The sequence below is a fragment of the Malurus melanocephalus genome, unplaced genomic scaffold (assembly GCF_030028575.1).
Source record: "Malurus melanocephalus ecotype Western Australia unplaced genomic scaffold, MMel_1.1 scaffold_113, whole genome shotgun sequence".
Taxonomy (NCBI): Eukaryota; Metazoa; Chordata; class Aves; order Passeriformes; family Maluridae; genus Malurus; species Malurus melanocephalus.
This window is the reverse complement of record NW_026623345.1, coordinates 245,730-258,210: the sequence shown is the minus strand read 5'-3', so window position 1 is coordinate 258,210 and position 12,481 is coordinate 245,730. Positions and strand designations below refer to the sequence as shown.

Below are 12,481 nucleotides of genomic sequence, written 5' to 3'. Positions count from 1 at the left end.
AAACTGCATATTACAGTGACCTGAGTTGTCATATCAGCTCCTGCTCCAAAAATTATCTCCAATCAATTAAACTTATGTGGACCAATGCTTTCAAAACTGGTGGCAGTAAAGTTACATGTGATAGTCCTAAATCTCAGGCTGCTTAGATACCATTGAATGGACAAATAACTGCCTCSACTTTCAAAACATTAATTACTGGCTGTTTGCACAGCGTTCCCAGGTGCTTGTAATAAAAGTGTCACGGCCATACTCAGGAACCCAGTAGGTAAAAGAAAAGCCTTTACCCTGTCCTTTGGTGCTGCATAGTGAACATAAAAGGACTTTTATTTTGTAAGTACTATTTTAGGACTAGTAAGTACTATTTTAGGACTAGTAGTCCTAAAAAATCATCTAATAGAATGATGATTAGAAGAATAGCAGATTTATCTAACGCCCTACACTCCCCAGAGGCAGCCCCACTTTCCTCAGAGGTCTTCTCTTTCTGTACCTTTTAAATAAATCCCAGGGAGTTTGAAGAGGCAATCCACTGGAACACATCACTTCTGTTGGTGTCATTCTCAGACCACACATTCCTGAACATCAAAGCCTTATTTGCCAGGCAACACTTCCACCCCCTCCAACATACACCACAACAGCATTCTTCCTGCAAACAGTACATACTTTCCCAGCATAGTGAATGATGCTGAAACCCAAAACACGGCCTCGGACTGGCTGGAAGTGTAAATTCCCCTTAAARCTGCTGTTTAGTTTATCCACAAATGTCTTATCAGTTGCCTGCAAGAGAGTAGATTTCATAAGCTGCAACAGAGACCTAATGAGAACACATGGAATTAAAACAAAGTGTTGGAAGTATCCTTGGCTGTGCAATAATCTTTTTTCTCTCTGATTCTTCACAGGGATGCCAATGCCACTAGACAGCCCCTGACCAGGATGTCCTGTCTCATAAGTCACTTATGGGGACACCTCTGCTTCTCCTGCACTCCAGCCTAAGATCTCTCTCTGTAGCCCAGATATCCATGAATATATTAGCCTCGAGAGTGTTTTCTCTGCCTCCTCTCTTATGCATACCTGAGGGAATGCACTCTGCTCATCCAGAAGAGACAGCAGCCCAAGTGGCTTGGCCAAGAGCAGATTCTGCAGGAAAGGAGACACAAGACACATGTCTGAAGCAGTGCAGGGCATCCTCTCTCACCCTCACCACCCTCTGCAGAGGTTCTTCCCAGGTGCATCTCCTCTCCATGACAGAAAGAACAAGGGTTCTCTCTTGGCTAGACACAGAAAAACTATCAGTCAGTCCTCTCACTCACCAGAATAGGTTCATTATTGTTGAATGTGATGGTCTCCCAAGGCAGCCCTTCTTCCTTGTAGGCAGCCTGCTCCAGCTGGAAAATGTGCTGAAATAAAGGAAAAGGAGGYTGAAGCACCCASCAGACTTGGCCAGACAATCCTTAAYGTCTTCCTTCYTGCCCTGAACAGARGACAGAGGCGTTGGCACACTCAGCCACAGCGTGAGAGGTCCGAGACRAAAGATGAAACTGCTGTTCTCTGTGACTCTCTGTRRCCCTGGCACTCACTGGTGCATAAAGCAGGAACAGTTTTCAGAGTGCAAGTGACCCTGCTCTAATGACTTTGGTTACTGCTTGATCCTTCTACCTGTTCCTTTCCTGTCCCACTGGCTGCTCTGACCCAGCAGGCAAGGTTGGTGCTCTCTATTCTCCTTCACTGATCACTATTTCTGTYTTTCCAGGCAATAGATCTGTTTTTCCCCAAAAAACTTCCCTTCCCAGATAGAGCAGTGCTCTGCTTCCTCTGCAACACAAGGTGAAGCAGACCTCAGCTCACTTACATGGTTGAAGAAATGCTGCAGCTGCTCATTGGCCAAGTTTATGCAAAGCTGCTCAAAACGATTCACTGCGAAGTTTTCAAACCCAAAAATATCCAAGATGCCTAAAAAAAAGGGAAGAAGAGCACATTATGGAACCTGCAGACCATTCCTGAAGATTACTTTAAACACCAACACACAACTAAATCTCTTATCACCAGCTCCTTTGGCACAGGGAAAATGCAGACAAGAGGGGCAGTGGTGGAAGCTGTGGAAGAGCTCTACAGCCTCACAATAATTGCTTCAGACGCAAGTGACTGCTCAGAGTTGAAGAAAGCCCTACAGACTTCATGCAGCTGACTCTTATCTCCAGCAKGATCATGGTTCTGATAACGTATCTCAGCAGGCAAACTCTGTGAAACYTCCTGCTGTGCCTGTCCTTTGCGGCTGAGGGATGCACATTTGAGAACAGAACAGGAGCAATGCAGGCAGAACTCACCTATCTCCCTCAGCTCCACCTCAGGATCCACATTCTCAGCCAGCAGCTCATTGATCTTGCAAACAATCCAGCCAAACACTCGGCCATAGGCCACCTTTGCGATGGAGTCCCGAGCATCTGCAGAGGGAACAGCAGAACCTCACTGAAGGGCGCACAGGAGAGCAAGGGATTGGACACACGAGCTGGCTCAGTATATACACTTCTAGCAACAATGTCTGTACAAAGTTACTTTAAAAATCAGATAAACATTAGATACCACTCTGATTGTCCCCACCTTTTGCAAATGTAAAAACAGCTCTTTAATTCCAAAACCTTCACAAACTTTCTACATCACACATGGAATACCAGGGCATTTTTGAGTCGGGCCACTTTTTAGAATATCCAGACACTTGCTTTCCCCTCTGAAGGTCTGCCGAGTATGGATCCCCTCACTGCTAAACTAAGGGAGAAGCTCCAAATTTTACTTCAAAAATTGGTTGTTTGTCTCCCTCCTAGCCCACGGTTGCTAAGTGTTTAAATGCTGGAGGCAAGCAGAGGACTCAATTGCTGGAAAGCTCGCTGACATTCTAAGAAGGAGACTGAGTTTACGTGACCAATGATATGAGATGTGTATTTTATTGTCTAGAGAAATTTGTAAAACAGAAGTAGCTAATCCCATTTAATTTTCACTTTCTTTTAAAATTTATTTTAAGAAATAAATTTATTTAAGAAATAATCTCTTTTTAATTAGTTTTAAAAATACTGAAATAAAAAATATTGTAACTGAAACTTTTGGTATAGTTTATTTTATTTTCTTGTTTTATTGAAGGGGAAAATACCACCTTGTACTTGCTATTTTATTATTTTCACTCCATTCCGGATATTGTGACATCTCATAGCTCTTGCTGTTTCTCTGTCTATTACCTAGAACTCTGCACATTGCCAGCACCCTGCAACAGGAGCCTTCCCCTCCTCTGCACAAATACCCAAAGCTTCYTCCTGGGAAGGACTGAGGGAGAAAGCAAAGCTAATTCCTTGGTTTCTCGTTTAATCTCTGCAGCCTCCTGGAGATCAAACAAAAGCAGCATTCATGGCCCTACAAGTCAGTAAGAGACTAAACAGATAAACACTGACATACTTGCCTCTGTGTGAGAGGAATGAAGAGGCACAGAAGGACATCTTTGTTCCCAATAAGCTGCATATGTGTGGGGATACCTTTCCATCAAAAACCGTTTTTTCTAGCCAGCACATCTGCAATTCATTGTGTTCCCTACCTTCCGCCTGCTGCTGGGTGTGAAAACGCTGGATCTGCTCTCCTCGGGTGACTGAAGTTGTACAAATCAGGCATTTTAACAGCTCGTCTTCCTGGACTCCAAACTGACCCTGGGAAACAGGAAACAGACCAGGACAGTCAGTTGAAAACCCCCACTCTGCTGATGGGGATTGYATGTGTGTGTGACAGGGTCACGATTTAGGCTCAGGCCTTTGAGCCCCACTGAAAGGCAAGCGCTGCTGCTGGCACGGAGTCAGATGTGGGCTCTGATCTGCTCCACCCCTGCAGTGACCAGCCTCACGAGCTCGATCTCAAACACTTTTTGTTTTGTTCTCCCTGTGCTGCCACCTTTCACCTTCTTCTGGAGCCACTCCAGTCCCCGCTGAGTGGTTTAATGACTTATTGAACAGCACCACACGGAGGTGACTGTGCAGGTGCCAGAGCATCTGAGCTTCAGAGTCACACGAACCCACACGAGAGGCAGGGAAAAAAGCAAACTCAGACACACCGAACYCCTCAGTGATTTAACAGGAATTCCCCTCCTGTGGGCAAAAAATAAGGAGCAGGCTTTCAAAAGTAAAGATAAAAAGAAGTTGGCTGCTGAACAGATGTAGGTGGTTGTTTCAGGTATGGTGTAGGAGGGAAACAGTCAAAGAGATGGAAGGGAAACCAAAGAACGGGGTGCTGGGATTTCAAACAGATCAAAACAAAAGGAAATAGAAAGGGGAGGAATATGTTACTTTTTTCTGTTCTGTGTTGTTAACAAAGCAGGATAATGTATCCATCCCACATAAAAAACACAAAATGGTCCTGGAAAATATACCACATAATCTGTGGTAATTTCATGCAAAATAGTAGAAAGCTTAATTCAAGATAACCAACAAAAAAATGAGAGCACTGAGAGTGAAATCCTTGAACAAAATCCAATGAAAACACAGAATTAGTGTATAGATATTGCACTCCTGAATTTCTCCAAGGCATMATCACACTTAGTAACACAAAACATTTAGTTAAAGAAGATTGTGTATGAGGTTAGCAAGGAGTATGATGACTGTGTAAAACACGTGTTCTAGACATCCAAGAAATAGAAGCTGAGACRTGTCTCTTTGGATATGAATAGTAGTGAACACAAATGCAGTCATGGGGTCAAACTGTACATTTCAAGAAAAAACCCTAGCCCTTTAGAAGCCTTCACACTCTGAGGCAGAAACATCCTCTGTCATCTCTGGCAGGAACAGCTCCTGCAGTCACACAGCCAGTGGGGAAGAGCATCATACCCACAAGGTTTCTGTCAACATTCCTTGTGACTCACCGCTGCAGCCTTCAGCCATCCCCGTGAGGCTTCACTGACTTTTACAGACCCATCGCTCTCCTCAGGCTCAAAGGTCACATTTCCCAGAGACAACACACCAGCCAAGATAGCCTGCATGTCCACCTGCTCCTAAAACACAGAAGAAAGGTGATGAAAAGCTTACCAGCATGTAGACTGTACAACACAGAGGACCCAGAAGTTGGAGAGGTTAAGGGAAGAGGCATAGACAGCCTGTGGGAAAGCTCTCCACAAAGTCTGGCAGACTCAGGTGRTCTGAAAGTGACATAGAAAATCTAGAGGAAGGAATAGGACTGAACTTCAAAAGAGCAGCTAGAAAGAAACTATGCCTGCAGGAAGCACAGATGGAAATTAAACGACCCCAGGACTAACCTGTTCTTGGAAGCCCACCATGTCAAGGGCATTGCAAACCTCTCGGTATTTGTGCTTCCAGCATTCAGCTACTTCCTGTGTACCAAATCGTCCACTTATGTACCTGAGAAAGTGCATATCCCATATAAAACTTTCATACTATCAGTACTGTAACTCATGGACACAAAGCAAATCACCAGCAGTGGAGACACAAAGGGGGCAGAAACCATTCCAAGGTAATGCAGCAGAGATCCCAGACCTCCCAGCTTCCATGATGATCCATAATATCTCTTCATGTAGCTTTGGATCCCACTCCAGCTTCCACTTACCCACAGATAAAACCCCAAGGCAGAGCCGAAACTCTGTTGTGCATCGTTATCTCCTTCACCACCCATCCAGAAGATTAAACTAGGTCTGCCTTTGACATACCTGTAGAGTGAAGGATCCAATAATCCATACATCTCCTTCTGCTCTGAAGACAGTCCAGCAAACATGTAGTAGAAGATGTGGAAATTCCTCTCCCCAGTATCTTGTTGCACCACCCGTGATTTCTCTAACAGGTACTCGCTCAGCTTTGCACCTTGCACTGCACACAAAAAGGTGACAGGATGAGGAACTTCACTCTGGGGGACATGAAGCTGCCTGAGCTGTCCTACATCTCTTCTTTGGTGACAGAAGTGCAGAATTGTCTAAATTAACTTTCTTGTGTGCAAGGCACTCTAGGCTTCCTAGCACACTGGAAACGGCCCTCTCCAAGTTTCCTGTGGTCTTAAGAGATTTCTGTTCATCACTTTTAGCAGAACCTAAGGCCTCTGGCATTACTGAGTATTAATGATACTCACCCTACAGTCTCACCCTGATACCCTTTCCTCTAATCCCATTCTGTTCTAACCAGGCCTAATCCTATCCAGGTCCTATCCAACAGTGGCTGCTGAGATTTTACTCAATTGCACACCCTTCCCACAGGGAGCCACATGCCACAATTTTACCCTCCATAAATCCAGGCTACTCAGTCCACTCCCTCCAGTTCCTAATCACTCCCCAGGCTAGCAATCACCCTTGACTTTACCTGTATTTTTCTGGAAACGCAGCTGTATGTATTTTCCRAAGCGGCTGCTGTTGTCATTCATCACAGTCTGGGCATTGCCAAAAGCTTCAAGCAATGGATTCACCTAAAACAAGCAAGGAAGCAGAACAACTATTCTTCAGATTAAGAAATCCAATCTAACTTACTTGGAAAAAAATTATCTTTAGCACTTGCTATTCAGCATTCAGCTGGAAAAGGAACCACTCAATGAATATGGAAGAGCATCTATTTTATCTCTGACTAGATAAAGAAATTCAAAAAAGTAAGTATCACAAAGACTAAGCAGCATGAGATTAATGACAATCAGTACAAACTGATGGGATCTCAGTGAGATCATTGAGTCATTTGYTATAAGATAAGGTTGGTATAACTGATTTCCACACAGTATCTGCTGTTGTTAGATAATTTGAGTGCTATACTACAGCAATAAACAAGGTTAATGTGGCACTCAGTTAATGCAACTATGACAGCTTAGCCACTGAAATTTGTAGACATAAGGACAGTGAATTATAAAGAAATTAACAGAACTATCAGACCAGCTTGCCAAGATGGATGCAAAGGTGGCAAAATGATAACTCTTACGTATCTGAGCAAAGAATGCCTGTCCACTGGAAGAATAATGCCTCAGGGTAGAGCTGTTGAACACAGCTTTAAGGTATGACACTGCAATCCCACGCAAGTCATCTGAGCTAAAAGGAATGTTATTTCCTGTGAAGGAACCAGAGGCTGGCTCTAGGYGCTATGCTGAGCAAACTCAGCTCTCCTGCTTGTGGAACCTGCTCAKGCCAGAAGCAGCCTGGCAGTGTGGCCCAAGCCAGCTCTGAGCAGAGAGAGCAGGTGCATCAACGTCACATTCCCAAAACAGAGCACAGGCATTCACCTTGGATCCACCACGGATGACATCAAACTGAAATAACACACCACTGCAGAACCCAAAGCACAGCATGGGGCATTGGGTTTACCAGTCAATATTTTGGTTGCAGGAGGAGCTAGAGGTGGCTTCAGTGAGGCGATGCCAGACACTCTCCCTAAGTCCAACAGAGTCAATGGCAGCCAGCTCCAAGACAGATCTGCGCTGCCAAGGCTGAGCCCACCAGTGACAGAGGCAGTACCTCTCAGATAAAACCTGCTGCACACCCACTGAAGGGAGAGAGGAGTGAGAGTGTCTGAGAGGAGCAGCTCTGTAGACACAAGGTCAGTGCAGGAGGAACGGCAGGAGCTGCTCCAGGAGCCAGAGCAGAGATTGCCCTGCAGCCCCTGGTGAGGCTGCTGTGCCCCTGCAGCCTTTGGAGATCCCTGGGGAGCTGAGATCCACCTACAGCCCTAGAGGAGCCCACAACAGAGCAGGGGAATGCCTGAAGGAGGTTGTGACCCCATGGGAAGCCCTGCTAGCAGGACCTGTGGCCAGTGGAGAGGAGCCCATGCTGGAGGAGGATTGATGACAGGATTCATCACCCTGTGGGGGGCCCAAATTAGAGCACCCTGTTCCTGAAAGACTGCACCGTGTGCAGGGGATCCAAATTGGAGCACCCTGTTCCTGAAGGACTGCACCCTATGGAGGGCACCCAAATTGGAGCACCCTGTTCCTGAAGGACTGCACCCTGTGCAGGGCACCCAAACTGGAGCACCCTGTTCCTGAAGGACTGCATCACATCAAGGCACTCAAGCTGGAACAGTCTGTCCCTGAAGGACTGTCTCTTGTGGAAGGGATCCCATGCTGGAGGAGGGGAAGAACGTGATAAAGATGACAGTAGCACAGATAATGTGTAATGAAYCGACCTAAACATCCATTCCTTATCTGCTGGAGGGAAGAAGGTAGAGAAATTGGGAGTCAGTTGAGTCTAGGAAGAAGGGAGGWGTTGGGGAAGGTGTTTCAAGATTTGTTCTCATTTTTCATTATCCTGCTCTGAGATTAACTAGCAAGAAATTAAATTAATTTTCTYTAAATGGAGCCTTTTTTTGCCAGTGATGGTAGCTGCTGAGTGATCTCAAAATTCTTATCTCAACCCATGAGCCCTTTGTCATGTTTTTCTACCCCTGTCCAGTTAAAGAGGGAGGAATGACAGAGTGGCTCGGTGGGCACTGGTTAACGCACCACACACAGAAAGATCTCARTGTTTCTACAGGAAACATGGGAAGACAGACTTCAAAGCAAAGTAGTCCAAGAACTCACTCTTCTTAATCTATCACATGGAAGGCTTAAAGTATGATTTGTTTAAAAAAAAAACCTTACAACACCCTGGGGAGAAATCCAAGTGGAAATATTTCAGACTAAAGAGACAAATATGTTTCAAAATGAGCTGGCAAAGWTATCAGAAAAGAGCAAGGATGGCAGTTAGCCAGCTAGCAGGTATGTGCCTGGCACTCTAAGCAGCCAAGGAAAGGTTACTACAAGCCTTGWGAATTCTCCATCTCTGTGTACCATTAAAACAATATTTTATTTCTCTAATGAAAGTCCTTGTTCTACCTCAAACAGGAAATAATTTGGAAAAATGCCAGCAATCTCTTGTAACAGAGAACATTTAAAATGATTGCAATAGTTTTCTATAATTTAAGAATCATCTCCAGCTAGCAAAGTAACTGACCTACTAACCTTTCTAATTTGTGGTCAGCTATCTCACCATTCTTGTCCACTACTTTCTTCTGTGTCTTATGTGTGGCTCCCCGATTTCCAGCAGTGAATTGCCAGCAGGCCTCCTAAGCCTAAAGCAAATTGTCTTGCTTGTCTTGCAAGTTGCTTCTGCACCTTCAAGCACCATCCTGCAATGACCTACCTGAAGGATCTGCTGCTCCAGCTGTGAGTTGCCTTTGCACAGGTTCATTATGTGCTGCAATAACAGCTTCGTACTCTCTGTTTTCCCTGCACCACTTTCTCCACTGTCAAGAGAAAGCAAAATAAATTCCGTCAGCCTGAAYGTACAGTTTTGTTCTGTCCCTTATGGTTCAAGTGCTCCATTACTTGAGAGTCCTCTACAAGAGTTTCACAACTTTTTCAGCAAAATCACAGGTGTGAGAACAAACACACACACACCACAGCTTTACCCAGGGTGTCCCATGAGGTTCTGGTCYTTCATCAGGAATTTTTTCCCATCTGCAAGGAGTACAAATGTACCCCACACTGTCATTTCTGGATGAGATGCACCAGACAGATCATTTGCTCTGATTCAAAGGTCATCTGGTACCTCAACTCCCTCGCATATACTGGAGCTAACAGCTTCCTCTTTCTCCAGAGAGATTTGCCCCATCCACATCACATCCACAAATGGATACTGATGATGGGATGCTGTGGCAGTCTCAGATCGCGGGTGTTTCTCACATCCACGTGCCTCAGCTGGCTAGGAATGCAGGTGCAGAGCTGGCCACACTCCCACAGTGCCAGCAGTGCACGTCACTGTGCTGTCACACATCCACGTCACTCTACTGTTACATATCCATGGTGCCTCCGCCTCCAAATCAAACAGCCAGCACTTGGAAAGTGTAGTTTCCCCTGTTTTGGGAAGGGGAATTCACGATCAGTGAGACAAAATGTCCTTGATTGACAACATCACATCGTCTGAGAACTTCAGTGTATGCATAGGGGAAAAAAATCCAGGAAATGTTGGAGGTATACTTGAGGGCAGGTCTCTGTTTCGTTTGAGCTGACCTTTGAGCGTGTGGYGTGGCTTTACTGCTTTGTAACTCCCAGTGGCTCTGCACTTGGTATCAATTACGTGTCACAGGTGGMTAAAAATGTCAAATACTACAGCAGGTCCCTGATCCCAAGCACAGGTCAGACCAGCACCAAATATACAGAAACAAAATAAGACCATTTTGCCAGTTGAGAATATGCCATCCAGTGYCCCTGCTCAGTATGTCAGGTTTATTTTTATTTTTCAGTAACTTCCCTCCTCCACAAAAAAACKCTATCAAACAGCACTTCCATGTTTCAATCTTGTCCCTAGACCCTCCAACACGCATAGCAACTTCAGAAGGTCCTGCAAGCACAGCAGGTGTGTAACTTGCCCCAGCTGTGAACAAATGCAAAGTCATCTTCAGGTGAACCAGGTGCTGTACTGCAGCACACCCAGGCTATGACTAATGTCCTTTGGCACTGGGGAGGCAAGAGGAGCCAGTGGAATTTGTAGCTCAGGGCAATTTTGTAGCAAACACTTAACACCTGGCAGCAGCTGCTTCATCCAACATAAACTGCTGAAGCATGCTATCCAGACCTCCCAGACTCAGATGGTGACACTAAACAGACCACAAAGGACACCGGATTCTGCTGTGTCCCTGTGCTGTTGTGGTGAATTATGGAGTGGCAGGGGTGACCTCATCCTCCCCATTCATCCCAACTGTGCTCACYTCAGGGAAACTTGTCAATCAGTGGTGAAACACTAATTGAGAGGAAAACCACAAACTTCCTGTGAYAGCAGCACACAGGTAAAAGGTTGCGAGATGCACAGGAGTAAATCAGATTTATCTCTGAAGTGCTGACAGAAAACAGCCACACTACAGAAAACAACCAGACCACTGACTGTTTGGCAATTCTCAACAGGTTACTCTTTCTTGTCTTCCACCTCCCAAGACAAACACAATGACTGCTCTCTATTCTCTAGAGCCCTACCAGCAGTGCCTCTTGCACCTGACTTCATGGCCACTGCTTCCTGAGAGCACTTCATGTAAAGCACAGCCACCTTTCTGGCCTGGAGACTGCAAAACGAGTGGGGTTCAAGTGGCCCTTGAAGTCAGCTCCCAGTTCTACCAAAACAGTAGTGATTGAGTAATTCACTCCCATGCCACGTAGACTGAAATTACTGATATAGTGATCAGAAGGCAAATATAAAGGAGTATCAAATCAAACAAGCTGGCAATTAGCATTTTAACTGAGGCGACATTTAAACTGTTTTCTGCAACACCCAGTTGTAGAGCAGAGACAGCTAATATTTCAAGGCTTTCTCCTCGCTCTTCGATGCTTTCTCTGGGAGCTGATGTTGTTCGATGCTTTCTCTGCTAAATGATGCTACCGGCTGCCCTGCAGAGTTCCAGCAGAACAAGAGTGACAGCATGGAGTGAAATGTTTGTGATACTGGTATGCTCCTTGGTTAAAAAAACCCTTCTATCCCCACATCTATAGGGGAATACTGTCCATGACAATTGGATCCTCCCCGAAAAGACTCCCAAGTGTTTTAGAGCAAAAAAGCGTGTTTTAATTCCTCCTGCTCTTTGGTTACACATGGGAAACTCCACTTGGTGAAAACTGGTTCCTTCCATTACCGTCCYGCCAACTTCCACTAYCGCTTTTACCATGGCAGTTGTGCTGCAAATGAGAGCACCCGATGGCTTTGCCCAGAGCTGGTTAAATCTTTACAGTGTTAGGAATTCCCAGCAGCGAACCTGACAGCTTTACTGTTGTAAAGACTGCTGGCCGAGCTGCTCCACGAAAGCCACTTTTGYTTGTCCACACCTCCTCAGGACCTACCCACTCTCCCGTCGGGAAAGCGGTCGTGGTGAGGGATGTGTTTCCAGCGCAGTTGGATTTTAACTCGCCAACAGTACTGGATATGGCTTTCACCTGCACCTCGAGTGGGGAGAGCCCAGCGGGAGCTCGGGGGCCGCCCCCCGCCCCGGCCGGCCCCGGGACCCCCGCCCGCCGCTCACCTGATGAGGATGCACTGGTTGCGGGGCCCGCCGCCCCCGCGGCCCAGCATGGCGTGGTAGGCKCGGCTGGCCACGGCGAAGATGTGCGGCGGCTGCCCGTCGGTCTGGAGGCGCCGGTACCGCTCGGAGACCTGCGGGGAAGCGGTGGCGGAGAGCCGTGAGCGGCCGGGGGGCGGCGGGRCCGGYGKGGGGCGCGGGGCTCACCTCTCTCCCGTAGAGCGGCAGCGGCTGGAAGGGGTTCATGGCGACGAGGATGTCCCCGATGTCGGTCTGTGGGAGCGGGACAGCCGGTCAGCCGAGCACCCACCGCCGCCCCCCGCCCCTGCCTCCGGCACTCACGTAGATGTGCTGCTGCWGGAAACGCTCCCGCAGCCCGGCCAGCAGCGCCGCCTCATCCAGCTCGGCCAGCGCCGCCAGGTCCCCGGCCACGCCGGGCGGGGGGCGACGCTCTCCCAGGGACACCATCGCCACCGCCCTGCCCTGCCCGGCCCGGCCCGGCCCCG

At 47.0% G+C, this 12,481-nt stretch overlaps 1 protein-coding gene across 1 annotated transcript in view; it reads right to left on the bottom strand.

The window, feature by feature from the left end:
- LOC130575580 (myosin-IIIb-like) overlaps positions 1-12,473 on the bottom strand; it is a 26,470-nt gene extending 13,997 nt beyond the window's left edge. Inside the window, exons 1-14 of the mRNA XM_057369552.1 lie at positions 12,318-12,473; positions 12,183-12,248; positions 11,979-12,109; positions 9,116-9,218; positions 6,324-6,426; positions 5,684-5,840; positions 5,276-5,378; positions 4,886-5,014; positions 3,575-3,683; positions 2,322-2,438; positions 1,847-1,947; positions 1,308-1,394; positions 1,069-1,134; positions 661-774 (exon numbers count right to left, since the gene is read on the bottom strand). Of these exons, the coding sequence (XP_057225535.1) occupies positions 661-774; positions 1,069-1,134; positions 1,308-1,394; positions 1,847-1,947; positions 2,322-2,438; positions 3,575-3,683; positions 4,886-5,014; positions 5,276-5,378; positions 5,684-5,840; positions 6,324-6,426; positions 9,116-9,218; positions 11,979-12,109; positions 12,183-12,248; positions 12,318-12,443 (1,512 nt within the window). The 5' untranslated portion in view covers positions 12,444-12,473. The remainder of the gene's footprint in view (positions 1-660; positions 775-1,068; positions 1,135-1,307; positions 1,395-1,846; positions 1,948-2,321; positions 2,439-3,574; positions 3,684-4,885; positions 5,015-5,275; positions 5,379-5,683; positions 5,841-6,323; positions 6,427-9,115; positions 9,219-11,978; positions 12,110-12,182; positions 12,249-12,317) is intronic.
- Between the last annotated feature and the right edge of the window lie 8 nt (positions 12,474-12,481).